We start from the raw sequence: 12914 nt of genomic DNA on the forward strand, positions 1-12914 counted from the left end.
AGAAACCTGCAATTGGTGAAAAGCTTGATCTGGTTTTTCCCCAAAAAGAAAAGGGTAAATTCGAACTGTTAATTCTCTAATACAAGTAAGTTAAAAAGACTGTTAAATGTAACAATGGAAAGTTGATTTTACCTAAGATTGGACTTTGTATTTGCTAAAATGTGAAGACGGGTAAAAAGTTAGAAACGATTCTCTTTCTATAAATTAGAATTGTCGCCATTCCAAAAATCAAAGGAGATGATACACTCTTTGTTTTTCTTTCTTGTCTCGTAACGTAAACGTGTCTATATCTCACCAAACTATCTACTCTTAATAAACACATTATTATATACAATTGATTATATAACAGGTTTTCTCGCATGTACCAACTACATTATGTTAAAAAACAAATTAATCACATGGTTTATGTATTTGCATTAACAAATTAATCACCCCTAACCGTTATATAATAAGTCACTTTATGCAATCTATGTGCAGAATCTCTACCCCTCATAAACACTTTATTTTATACCAGTAATATAACAGATGTTTTCATGCGATCGTTTTTTGTTGTGTAGAAATTGACTAATATTGTTGGAGCATAGTCAAAATTGCAATGTTGAATTACTGGTGTGCCCCCTAAAGTATTTGGGAGTCCGACTTTACCTCCTGAAACTTATTGTGATTCAACTTGCCTTCTTAAACATATAAGTGTGTCACACTTTAATCTATGATGTCATTTTTTAAGTTTTCAGTCCAAAAAACACAGTGCACGTCTCTTCTTCTTCACTCCTCTAGTTCATTTCACTTACCCTTAATCTTGATAAAACAAGGATCATCTCTACCTTCAAAAGTCATATCTTTTAGGCACAAAGAAAGACCAATTAGGCCAAATGCTGTCACGCATCATATCGATTGTCAATAAAGTTTGTTTAAGGCCAATATTTGTCACCACCAACTGACATCAATTCAATTGTTTGCCAACATTTTGTAACAGAATAATTTAAGCCCTATTTTCTTTCCCTCCTGGGTCCCTTGTCAACTTGTGAAACAAGGTGATCATGTAAAGAGTATAAACTGATGGGGACTAACCAGAAGATAAACGGGTGGGTTCAGTTTCAATTGATTTGGTTTTTTGTCAAAAAATTGAAACCAAACCGAAACTATTGTTTGATTTGGTTTATGTTCGATTTTCTTCGGATTAACTTGGGCTTGGTTTTTAACGGTTTGATTTGGGTTCGGTTTGGTTTTTTTTTACAGACATGAAATTGTTTTTTTTTTTTTTTTTGTTTAAATCTGTAACAAACATTCTAAAATTCAAATTTGTTAAAACTTCATTTGTTCACTAACCTGCTCGCTCATTGGTTTGTTGAAGATATTTCAAGTCAAGTGATAACACTAATCAACATGTTCATAATCTTCAACTCGGTTTCTGAAATTTAATTTACTGGTTTTTTTTATTCTTTCCAAGATTTAACGTAGTTTCATAAAACTTTCAGCACCAAAGTAAGAAAAATAACATTATATTAAAGGAAAAAACTCAAACCGAATAAAAAGTGTCCGAAGTCCAAACAGATATTTGATAAGATGAGAACGAACTGCATCATCTTGGGTTAAATAACTAAAAAAATGATGTCGGTTAAGGGTAAAGGCTAGTTCGGTTCAGTTCAGTTCAATTTGATTCGATTTCTGAATCATTAAAATTAAAATCAAACGAATCAACTTTGGTCGATTCGGTTTTTTAAATATGGTTCAGTTTTTTCAGTTTGGTTCCTTCGGTATTTGGTCCGATTTGTTTGGACTTTCAATTTTTCGAACCATATTAAATTAGGGCTGGAAAAAAATCCCAAAAATCCCAAACCAAACCGAAAAAATCCCGATCCCAAACCAAAAAAATCCCAAACCAAAATTCCCGAAATTTTCGGTATGTTATCCCGAACCAAACCGAAATTTTCGGTATGGGATTCGGTATTGCATCTTCATTTTTTCGGTATTCCCATACCGAATTGAAATAAATATTAAATATATATATATATTTTTTTATTATTAGAGAATTATTTCCTTCTGTGTGGAGGTGGAGACATGGGACTTTTATGACCTAAAAGCATATACCTTTTAACTTGTACAGAAACCCTTTTTCCTTCTGTGTTTTCTGAACTAACCAAATCAAAGTATTGGTTTCTAATTTCTAATTTCTAATTTCCTATTCCCTTCTCGTGGAGATGGTGCTGTTACTGCTATGTGATCCATCATTTCAATTTTAATGAGTTGTTTCATGAATCTATGGTTTTTCTAATTCATGCCTTATATTCGTTTTCTTTCATGGTTCTACATGAATTACGCTAACATTGTTACTTTATTTATTACTTTATAATATGTCAAATTTTAGCCCAAAAACATAATATGTCAAATTTTAGTCCAAAAGCCCAAAAGCATTTCGGGATTCCCGATTTGTCCCGAAATCCCGAAATTATTTCGGGATTCCCGAAAATTGGGATTCCCGAAAATTTGGTTTGGGATTGGGATTGAATTTGGGATTCCCAAAAATTTCGGTTTGGGAATCGGGACAATGGTTTCGGTATGGGATCCCATACCGAACCACCCCTATATTAAATTGAGAGAGATTATTGAGGAGTGATTAATAAGAAAGAATTTTTAAATTTGGTTCATTAGTTTGCTTGACTTTCTTGACCCCACTGAAGAAACAAAGCAAAACGGACATTGAATTGACCACTAATCCACTCTCTTGAAGAAAAAAAACAGAGAGAGAGGAAAAAATCATGACTTTGCAGAAGAAAGTGGAAAGAAATGGAAGAAAAAGGCCGTTTCCTTTTCGTTTTCGCATATTCTTTTATGCAACACATAACGGAGTCACTCACACTCTCTGAAACTCTGACACTCACACGCCAAACGTGAGAGACACACATTCACACTGATTAATTAACAATTTAGCAATAATAATCATCTTAAGCACTAATTAATATATATATATATTTATGGTACTTTGATAACAGTGAACTTGCTGGGAGCAGCTACTAGGACTGAGAGCGCCTGAGAAATGAATCAGCTTCGGATCCAGAACTTTACTCTCTGAAGATTCAAAGACTGAACCCTCCTCTGTTTTCCTCTGTTTCTCTCTGATTGATGTCCACCGTCTGATCATCTGACTTTCCCACTCCCACGCTCACTCTCCGACGCTCGATCTCAAATGGGAGCCCGCTGCTCCAGATTCTCCCTCTGCTGGTTCCACTCCCACCTTAAACCCACCGTCCTCGAATCCTCCGAACTGGGTAACCGGGCCCTTCTTCTCTGTTTTCCATTTATGTTTTTTTTTTTTGAGCTTCTGAGTGTGATTCGGACCATTCGTTTGCTGTTTTGTTGCAGACAATGGGAGCAAAAGCGACAAAAGCATATGGCCGACCTTCACGGAGTACAGCCTCGACCAAATGAAAGCCGCCACGTCTGGCTTCGCCTCCGACAACATAGTTTCCGAGCACGGCGAAAAAGCTCCCAACGTTGTCTACAAGGGAAAGCTCGACAACGGCCTGTTAATCGCCGTCAAGCGATTCAACAAGCTCGCCTGGCCCGACAATCGCCAATTCCTTGTCCGTCAAACTCAACCCTCCCTCCACTTCTCAACATTTTGATAAATCCCAGTCCCAGATTTTTTTGTTTTCTGGAAAAATAAGGAAAGGTCGAATATTTTTGTTTGCAGGAGGAGGCGAGGTCGGTGGGGAGCCTGAGGAGCGAGAGGCTGGCGAATCTGATCGGATGCTGTTGCGAAGGGGAGGAGCGGCTGCTGGTGGCGGAGTTCATGGCGCACGAGACGCTGGCGAAGCACCTGTTCCACTGGGAGAGCCAGCCGATGAGGTGGGCTATGAGGCTGAGGGTGGCGCTGTATCTGGCTCAAGCTCTCGATTACTGCAGTGGTAAAGGTCGTGCCTTGTATCATGATCTCAATGCCTACAGGGTTTTGTTTGATCAGGTAGATTATAAAGTCTTCTGTATTTTTGAATTGGATTGATTTTTGTTTTTTTGGGGTTAATCTGTTATATTTTTCGGTTTTAATTGAAAAGTAGGGTATGCAACACGAGGACTTCCCGCGAGGTTGTGAATCGCGGGTTTATCTGTTTTTATTGTTTACCATTTGGGTTTTCTGACTTGGTACACAGGATGGTAATCCCAGGCTGTCATGTTTTGGCCTCATGAAGAATAGCAGGGATGGCAAGAGTTACAGTACAAACTTGGCTTTCACTCCTCCTGAGTATCTCAGGACAGGTATGATCACTTCGATTGAAATGCTTGCGGTTTTAGAAAGTAATAGCAACATTATGCTTTTGAATTTAGTAACAGACACCACACGTAAAGACTCATTTGCTTAGAACTGAATTCGAACTAAGGGAATCAATTCGCTGAATTGGGAATTTGTGTATTGAAAAGTTAGTTAACAAGTTTTTGCGCCACCTTTATTCTTATTAAGAATAAGATTTTCATCAGTTCCTTTCAATAAAATTCAATGTGAGAAGGATGCCAAGTTGTATATTGGATCGTTGGTGGAGCACATGGAATTTTTTTCCCCTTGCCTTATTACGAATTCCATTGGGTTTCAAGCTTTCAATATGTTCAGAAGGTACTATAACTTTATAAATGTACATGTGCTTTGGTTGGCAGGTAGGGTGACGCAAGAAAGTGTAATTTACAGCTTCGGAACATTGTTGCTTGATCTTCTAAGTGGCAAACATATTCCCCCCAGCCATGTGAGTTCTATGGCGATTCTTCTTTACAATGACGTTTCATGATATATATATATATATATAGTAGTGGGGAATCGTGGGACAAAAAAATAAATCTCTCATTGGAATGAAAAATAATACTTGAGTTTGTTTGGATACCTAATAGCAAGCTAGGGTCACAGAATCTTTGCATAAATATGCACTGTGTTTGGCAAAAGAAAAGTGAAGATATTTAAAAAGTTTGGTCCCAACTAAACAATTCCAAAATATCATTTATTTTAGCAGCTATTGGTAAATTTCCCCTAAATATCCTTTTCTTTGTTTCATTTGATCCCAAGTAGTTATGGATTCTTTTGTAGCTTGGTGTTTGGTTAATAATACCAGTAAGCGGTTTCACGCTCCTATGGCTAACTTTTTTGCTTCAAAAGTTGGTCCTTGGTGACTGCAGAAGTAAACTGAAGAAGGCTAACCGTTATAAACACCTATAAGAACCCTTGTTTTAGGACTCCAAATGTTGATTTGAGTATCAAATTAGGGGTGACCATGTTTGCATGTCTTGTTTGAAGGCGCTAGATCTAATTCGCGGCAGGAATTTCCTGATGCTAATGGATTCTGCTTTGGAGGGTAATTTCTCAAATGATGACGGAACTGAGTTAGTACGCTTAGCTTCTCGTTGTCTGCAATATGAAGCTCGTGAGCGGCCAAATGCAAAGTCCCTCGTCACTGCTCTCATGTCACTTCAGAAAGAAACAGAGGTAAGGATTCTATCATTATTGTTAGTGTGTATCTCACTTATTTCACATAATCTCATACAAATATTAGGTCTAGATTCTTACTTTTCCTCATAATGCACTACACCCTTTAAACATATAAATAGACTTTCCCTTGTACATGCATTATTACTCACTCACAACATGCATAATTTCCTATTTCTTTCTTTTGTGTCCCTATTCTAACGTGATATCAGAGTCACCAATTAATGGCTTGTACTAATTTGTTAGCTCATACCAGCCATCACTGTCACCGCCGCTGATCTATATTGCAGCCAACCATCTCTGCACACGATCTATATTCCTCCTCTCGTTAGTCCGAATCTTTGTTGGTCAAATCAGTTTGACAGTATCTCCATTTACGTATAGTAAGAATTTGGAGTTAACCTGTGTCCAGATTATTATATATATATATATATATATATATAATGTGAGGAATATATCATTAACAACTTCTGAAACTCAAAGGTGATACACGAGAAACCATCTTGAGCCTACATGTATAAACAAGCTAGATATAGGTTAGAGGCGTTGGATTCCGACTTGAAAAAGATGCTATTGTAATATCTGACATGTATGGCTGAGATATTTCACATTATAATTAACCTAGAGTCCTAGACATGAGTTAGGTTTATATTCTTCTAAACTAGTATCGTCTCCGGTACCATTGTATTAGTTCGCAATCCCTAAGCCTATAAGTAGGCTTCCTCTTCGACGTACAGAATACTATCTCTCTCTTATGTTATTCTTAAAAGGGAGGTGTTATTGGCACTCCAAACAAAAAAACAGATGCAGGGAAGGAAATTTTATACTTAAAGTGAAATTTAATTTCCCCCTCATCAATTGTGGGCATGGCATTGTTAATGCTAGCCTGCCATTTAAGAGCTTTAGTTTGCTTGTGAAGAGTATAATTTCTCATTGCCTAGTTTTCAAGCAGGTTGCATCACATGTTTTGATGGGTATTGCACATGAAAGCGCATCCTCAACGCAGCCATTGGCATTAACACCCTTTGGAGAAGCTTGTTTGAGAAAGGATCTCACTGCCATACATGAAATATTGGAAAAGAATGGATACAAGGATGATGTGGGGATTGCTAATGAGGTATGTTACTGTATGTCCTGTGCTCAGTTCTTTGAACTCTGATCTGTGATATTTGATAAAAAAAAGACAGTGTGCACGTGTTTGAAGTATGACCAGCAAGAAGCGCTTGTTTTAAATACAATTATTCCTTATAGTGCTAATCCTGCTTGAGATATTTGGCCCTGCAGCTTTCATTCCAGCTGTGGACTAATCAAATGCAGGAGACTTTGAATTCTAAGAAGAGTGGAGATTCTGCTTTTCGAGCCAAAGATTTTACAACTGCGATTGATTCCTATACACAAGTGAGTTTCTGTTCGGGAATAATTTTAAACTGGTGTGCACAATCCATGCTTCTAACCTGTTCCGTAACTTAAAGACATCGCAATTTTCAAAAACTGGCCTTGTATCTGGATTTTTTATTTTATTTTTTCAAGAATGCACGCTTACAGTTTAGTAAGCCTCAGAATCTGATAGTGGTTTCATGCTTCGTTAATTTCTGAACTGTTTCTGTACGTACATTGTTGATCATATGATATAAGTTGTCAGACTGTCTTATACACAATGCTATTGAGAAAGATCAGGAGAATAGCATTTAGGGTGTCTGTTAGGATTTAGAACTTGTCACATCAACGCTGATTTATGTTTCTACCCTTCTGATTGCTTTTGTAGTTCATCGACGGCGGGACCATGGTATCACCCACGGTGTATGCTCGGCGCTGCCTCTCTTACCTGATAAGTGAAATGGCACAAGAAGCTCTGGGGGATGCTATGCAAGCCCAGGTAGTTTCTCCCGAGTGGCCGACAGCTTTGTACCTTCAAGCAGCTTGCCTCTTCATCCTTGGCATGGATAATGATGCACAAGAAACACTCAAAGATGGCACAAATTTGGAAGCCAAAAAGAACAAAACTTGAAGTGTATAGCCTCATTTTTTTTTTTCCTTCTTTTCCTCTATACCTCCGTTAACATCCGGGCGACGCTTTTGCCTCCGTTAACATCCCGGCGGCGCTTATATTAGTAGTCGTTTGTTTAGCCTTGTATCTATTCTTTATTGTTATGATTTGGGTATTTGAAGGCTTTAAGCTTTGCTTGCTTCAATTCAGGATTTCTTGGAAGATTATTCTGTTGGTTTTGATAATTTTTGTTTCTGGCCTCTGCAAACGAGTATTGGAATTATTTTGATTCTCGACTTTCCGCGTTTACTAAAACATGAGCTATTGGGTTATTTCAATTCTTGAGTTATTAAGACCTGGTTTGGTACTGAGGTGATTCTGAAAAAAGCTGGTATCAAAAAAAGCTGAGAGCTGTTTTTGTGTTTGGTAAACATTCAGCTTCAGTTTTTTTTCACACTTTTGGGTGAAAAAAAGTCAAAAACAAGAAGCTGCAAAACCCAACTTTGAAAAATCGGCTTTTTTCACATCTGTTTTACATAAAAGTTTACCAAACACTATAATACTGTTTTTTTTTTTTCAAAAGCACTTTTACAAAAAAGTTTACCAAACATTCTGCTGCTTTAGTTCACAGCTGCTTATTCTCACAGTACAACAGAATCAGTTTTTTTTCAAAGCACATCAATACCAAACCAGCCCTAACACGTATGGATCAAATAAGAAGTTGGTTCTGTGTTAAAATCTGCAATCGAATACCGAAGAGTTTATGAGATTTTTGAAAGCTATTGTAGGGGCCGGCACAATTCACCTTTGCTACTATAGCATTATTGAATCAAAAGCCGATGTATTTTTCTCAATTTTGAGAACACCTTCGCTCGATCGCCGGGGAAGTGACCAATTTGCTAAGCATTGAAAAACACTTCTGCCCAGAGGGAGTGGGCTAAAGACTAGCCTAACTGCCTCAGGAGTCTAGACGATTTGGGCATTTGAATCTTTTTGTTCTTTAAAAAACAAAAGCTCAAACATAAAATGACATCATTTTGGGCATGATTTTTACAAAATTCATGCTAATTTTATGTTGCTACTTAGTTTTTATTAGTTTATTATGACTTTATGATGTGAATTAGAGAAATAATAAATGGGGTGAATCCGTGACACCACTTTTTTATATAACTTTTGACATACATTTTTGTGGGACTCACTTCGTAATGTATTTAACAATATGAATGCCTATCTTTTAGAACATCATTCATAGATCATCATTCCGAAAAAAATAGACAAATCCAAAACCATTAAGATATTCATTTATAGTGAAGAAAATGGACGAATACGGCTCAACAAAGAAACTCTAAACCCTTAATCCAGCGGTTATATGGTTTTAGATTTTGGTGAATTTTAGTAGATATGATTTTTGAGAGATGATCTAAAAGATAGACGGCTCCAATTGTTGAAATACATTAGAGAGTGGGCCTCACAAAAATGTGTCAAAAGTTGTGTAAAAAAAGTAGTGACATAGATCCGTCCTCATAATAATAATTGTCAAATATTTGATTCCTTTTTATGCTTGCTTGATTGTTTTACAAAGTATCATCACACACACACACACACAGAGGAAGCGTTTAAGTGAAGGGATCCCCATTTTTCAAAAAAAAAATAGGAACATCTTCTTGACCGTTAGATTTGACTTTAATGAAATCCTATGGTTGAAATTCTTTAGCCTGTGATTTAATTTTAACCACATAATTTCATTAAAATCAAATCTAATAGTCAAGGGAGGTATCCCATTTTTTTTGAAAAATGGAGATCCCTTCACTTAAAGGCCTGTATATATATATTTTAAGTATCATACTACTGTGAGGCTATCGCCTATGAGAAGATTTCCATGAAATGCCCTGGTTTCGCCTTCGCCTTTTAAAACATTGTTTGAGATAAATTGAGCGGCTATGTGCAGTAAATCTCTGCGAAAGAATTGATCGATCTCATACCAATTCCTTCCTCCCTTCTCCTAATTCATGACTTGTTCGTACCATAGACATGCCATATAGGTTTGCCGAGCAACATATGGTAGCTGAACTTGATGATGTGGTTGGACAGAGTATGATCCAACAGCAATGAAGCAATTTTACAATTCAATTCAGCAATTTTCTTGCTCTTCAGAGAATCCAAATCCACTGGCCAAAAGAAAAAAGAAAGATATATTTTATATAATTATATATAGGGTTAGGATCGAAGGACACTCATTTTTTGACACATAAAACGCCTTGAAGAGAAGACGTGAAAAAGCCAACTTATGAACAAGAAACAATCCAAGAGAAGTGGACATGAAGCAATATATGATGTACTACTACTAATCTATATAAACGCTGCAGATTTCGCAACTATGTGTTACTAATCATCCAGCAGATTTTGCAGCTTCATTTACACTTGTTTTTTCTTTTGATTATCCAAGTTTTCTTAACTCTTTGCTCGGAATTTCACGACGGAACGTTGAAGTGAAAGAGCCACGATATGACAAAAGCAAATACCATGCAGGCAAGAAGGAAGTTGAGGAAGCGGTGACCGTGCCAGAAACTTCGAGTCTCTGTGGAGGCCCCTGGGGCTGCAACTGCGGCAGTTGCTGAGGCAGTGCTGGATTCATTTGACTGCTCAGTGAACTCGATGTCATTTGGCCCAACGACGTTGCGTGCAACTGACTGGCATATCTCACAGGTCCTGGAAAACATGGAGTGGAATTAATATCTTAACCTAATGGTTTTCGTTTATGAATAACAATTCCGAACGCAGCAGATTAATATATTAACCTAATGTTAGAAGGCCACAATGGTAACGCTCACACTTCGCAGACGTGAGATATAATTTAAGATGAAAAGGAAGGAGTGTAGCAAGACGCACATCATATGTGAGATCATATTGCACGGATTTTACAAGTATACGGTAAGATTTCATAAAATCCTGTCAGATTCAAACATCGAAATTATCAGATTTCATATGACGTATCTGCCACCATTATCAGAGCATCACCAGGACATGTGCAATCAATGTGATATAAAAGTGGCAATGCCACCGCACATCTTACTGTCAGCATCTATGCAGCCATTGCTAATATGTAAGTGACACCCACAAAATCGAGAGATTCTCTCATGAAACTAAGTTTTAGTTCTAGTAATTTTTTTGTTCAATAAACGTTTGTCATATGTTTAAAAAATGCACGATTCATCCAATAAACAATCGTCACATGGTGAAATAATGATACATGGCAATACGTCAAAAGCTCGATTACTTGTACATCTATCGTACTCGAAATGTCAATTAAAAGCGATTTGTCACTAAGCATGCTGGATGAATAGGGAATGTGGATATGAACACAGGAAATATCAATTATTTAGCGCGTCGGCCGACAAAAGCTTTTGCAAAAGATTAAATCTAATTGGAAAAATCAATAAGATGTCAAATCCCCACTTTCATAAAAGAGAAAGAGAATCACATAGGAGCAGAGATTCTTGGACGAAAGACAGAGCTGTAAGGAATTCTAGTTTTGTACACATTTCAATGCTTTCAATTTTTCCTTTACCTTGTCTTGTCCATTGCCCTCTTTTAGGGAAGGGATCTATCCCTTCCCCTAAATTAGATTTTTGAAATTTGATTAAACAGTTAAAATTATTATAATTTTTAAAGAAGGTTTATATTTTTAACCATTGTATCAAATTTCAAATTTCAAATATTCAGATTGATGAATTTGGTGGAAGGATTCAAATCCCTTTCCCCTCTTTTAATATTATCTTTTTATTTTTATTTTTTTTGACATGATGATATTCTAAATTACTTTAGTCTAGTTTAAGAATACTAACCAGCCTAACTCACGTCTAAAATGTATATCTTCTATGTAGAGCCGTTCTATAGGTCATCCAAGTATTACGAGACTTACTTCGACATTAAGAATCGGGTAAGCAGGTTAGCCAACGAACCAAAGATATAAACTTTGCATAATGCTAAAAACTAAAAACCGAGGTTCTGTCTTCGTTTCTTCCTTCCGCCTAAGCAGGTTGGCCAACGATTTACCGAAAGGGCTCGAAATTTAATATATATATATATATATATAAAACAAAAAAAACAAAAACAGATATAAATTTACTTACTTGTTGCCCCTAATCTTGAACCACGTATCAGCACAGTTCTTGTGGGCAGCAGCCAAATCATCCTTGCAAGAACAACCCAATTCAATCGGAGCTCCGGATTCGTGGCTGTTACTCTCCAAACCCAGATGACAAATCCGACAGTCTCTCTCTACCCTATCCAAATGAACCTTAATTTCCGGCACCCCAATCTCAATTTCCACAACCTCGACCGAACTGTCCGAAACAGACGAGGCTCTCCGAGAATCCGACACCACGCCGAGCTGAGGATCAGAGACAAAAGCGAAATTGTACTCGTCGTAGGAGCCGCCATTGGTCGAGAAGAACTGAGAGTAACACGACCCGTCGTCTGCGTCGGAGAAGCAGACGCTGCTGCCGCCGTCGGCGCTGCCGGAGAAGGAGCGGCGGTGGGTTCCTTGCTCTAAATCGACTTGGGACATGTTCGGAGGTTAAAATTTTAAAAACCCAGAAGCTGAAACTCCGGCGCAAGGCAACGAACAGAGCATTCGGGCATTAAAGTTTGGAGCTTTGGGGGGTTTCGAAAACTGTTGAAGAAATATTTGATGGAATTTGAGGATATAAGGAAGTGGGTTTTGTTGGATTAGGTGAACTTCAACTCCATTAAGATTGTTTATGTTGGAAATTTGTTACCAACAAAATTAAATGCACCCAATAAAGTTTGATCAGTTTAAGGACAAAGGTTTAGGCTTGCAAGCTTGAAGAATGTAGAGAGAGAAAGAGGAGAGAAAGAGGTCTCAGAGAGCAAGAGTCATGCTTCAGAGAGCTGGGACTGAGTACCCCTCATGGAGGAGGAAGAGATATAGAAAACGTGCGGTGGGTGCACTGATTTTTCGGAAGAGAGATTTCCATTGATAAAGACAACCTGCAAATTTGAAAAAAGCAGTGATAAGTGGAAAAAAGAGAAAACAAAGAAAAAGTTAGTGAAATATTTGGTGTGCTGTGTAGTTTTATACTAATAATGCTAAATATATTAATTTTTTAAATTAAATTTAAAAATTATTTAATTTATCATAAATAAAAACATAAACACGTTAATTAATACTTTCTTAAAGAACAAGCTGAATACATACATAAATTTTTATTTTAATTTCTAATTTAGAAAAAAAAAGTGGTTTTTTTTTCCAGTTATAAGAATATTGGCTCTTTTTTTAAATCAAATTTTATATCAACTCATAAATCTTTGAGTCAACTACAAGGTCTTTTTCAAATTATTAATGACACCTAAATCAGATTAATTGTTTGATATAATACATTTCCTATTTCTAAACACAAATTACAAGGGCAATGCTAGGAAACTTCTTAAAGCATC

The 12914-nt window shown here is 36.9% G+C and overlaps 2 protein-coding genes across 2 annotated transcripts; one reads left to right on the forward strand and one right to left on the reverse strand.

The window, feature by feature from the left end:
- The first annotated feature begins 2732 nt into the window (after nt 1-2732).
- Nucleotides 2733-7681, forward strand: LOC103938687 (serine/threonine-protein kinase BSK6). Its single transcript, XM_009348717.3, has 10 exons — nt 2733-2891; nt 2994-3269; nt 3364-3584; nt 3695-3964; nt 4152-4257; nt 4651-4736; nt 5279-5467; nt 6420-6584; nt 6752-6865; nt 7233-7681. The coding sequence occupies exons 2-10, from the start codon at nt 3188-3190 to the stop codon at nt 7473-7475; spliced, it is 1476 nt and encodes a 491-aa protein (XP_009346992.2). The 5' UTR covers nt 2733-2891; nt 2994-3187; the 3' UTR covers nt 7476-7681.
- Nucleotides 7682-9636: 1955 nt separating this feature from the next.
- On the reverse strand, nt 9637-12522 carry LOC103938688. The gene is made up of 2 exons (XM_009348718.3): nt 11588-12522; nt 9637-10163 (listed from the first exon to the last, which is right to left on the reverse strand). The coding sequence occupies exons 1-2, from the start codon at nt 12022-12024 to the stop codon at nt 9926-9928; spliced, it is 675 nt and encodes a 224-aa protein (XP_009346993.2). The 5' UTR covers nt 12025-12522; the 3' UTR covers nt 9637-9925.
- Between the last annotated feature and the right edge of the window lie 392 nt (nt 12523-12914).

The sequence above is a fragment of a genome, unplaced genomic scaffold (genome assembly GCF_019419815.1).
Source record: "Pyrus x bretschneideri cultivar Hongxiangsu unplaced genomic scaffold, Pyrus_bretschneideri_v1 Contig11, whole genome shotgun sequence".
NCBI lineage: Eukaryota > Viridiplantae > Streptophyta > Magnoliopsida > Rosales > Rosaceae > Pyrus > Pyrus x bretschneideri.

Bases quoted from the DNA above. Each gene is read 5' to 3' on its own strand.
- LOC103938687 (XM_009348717.3), top strand. From the start codon at position 3,188: ATGGGAGCCCGCTGCTCCAGATTCTCCCTCTGCTGGTTCCACTCCCAC. The intron at 3,585-3,694 runs GTCCGTCAAACT...TTTTGTTTGCAG, and splicing joins CCGACAATCGCCAATTCCTT to GAGGAGGCGAGGTCGGTGGG. The intron at 6,585-6,751 runs GTATGTTACTGT...TTGGCCCTGCAG, and splicing joins ATGTGGGGATTGCTAATGAG to CTTTCATTCCAGCTGTGGAC.
- LOC103938688 (XM_009348718.3), bottom strand. From the start codon at position 12,024: ATGTCCCAAGTCGATTTAGAGCAAGGAACCCACCGCCGCTCCTTCTCC. The intron at 10,164-11,587 runs GTAAGTAAATTT...CATGTTTTCCAG, and splicing joins TTCAAGATTAGGGGCAACAA to GACCTGTGAGATATGCCAGT.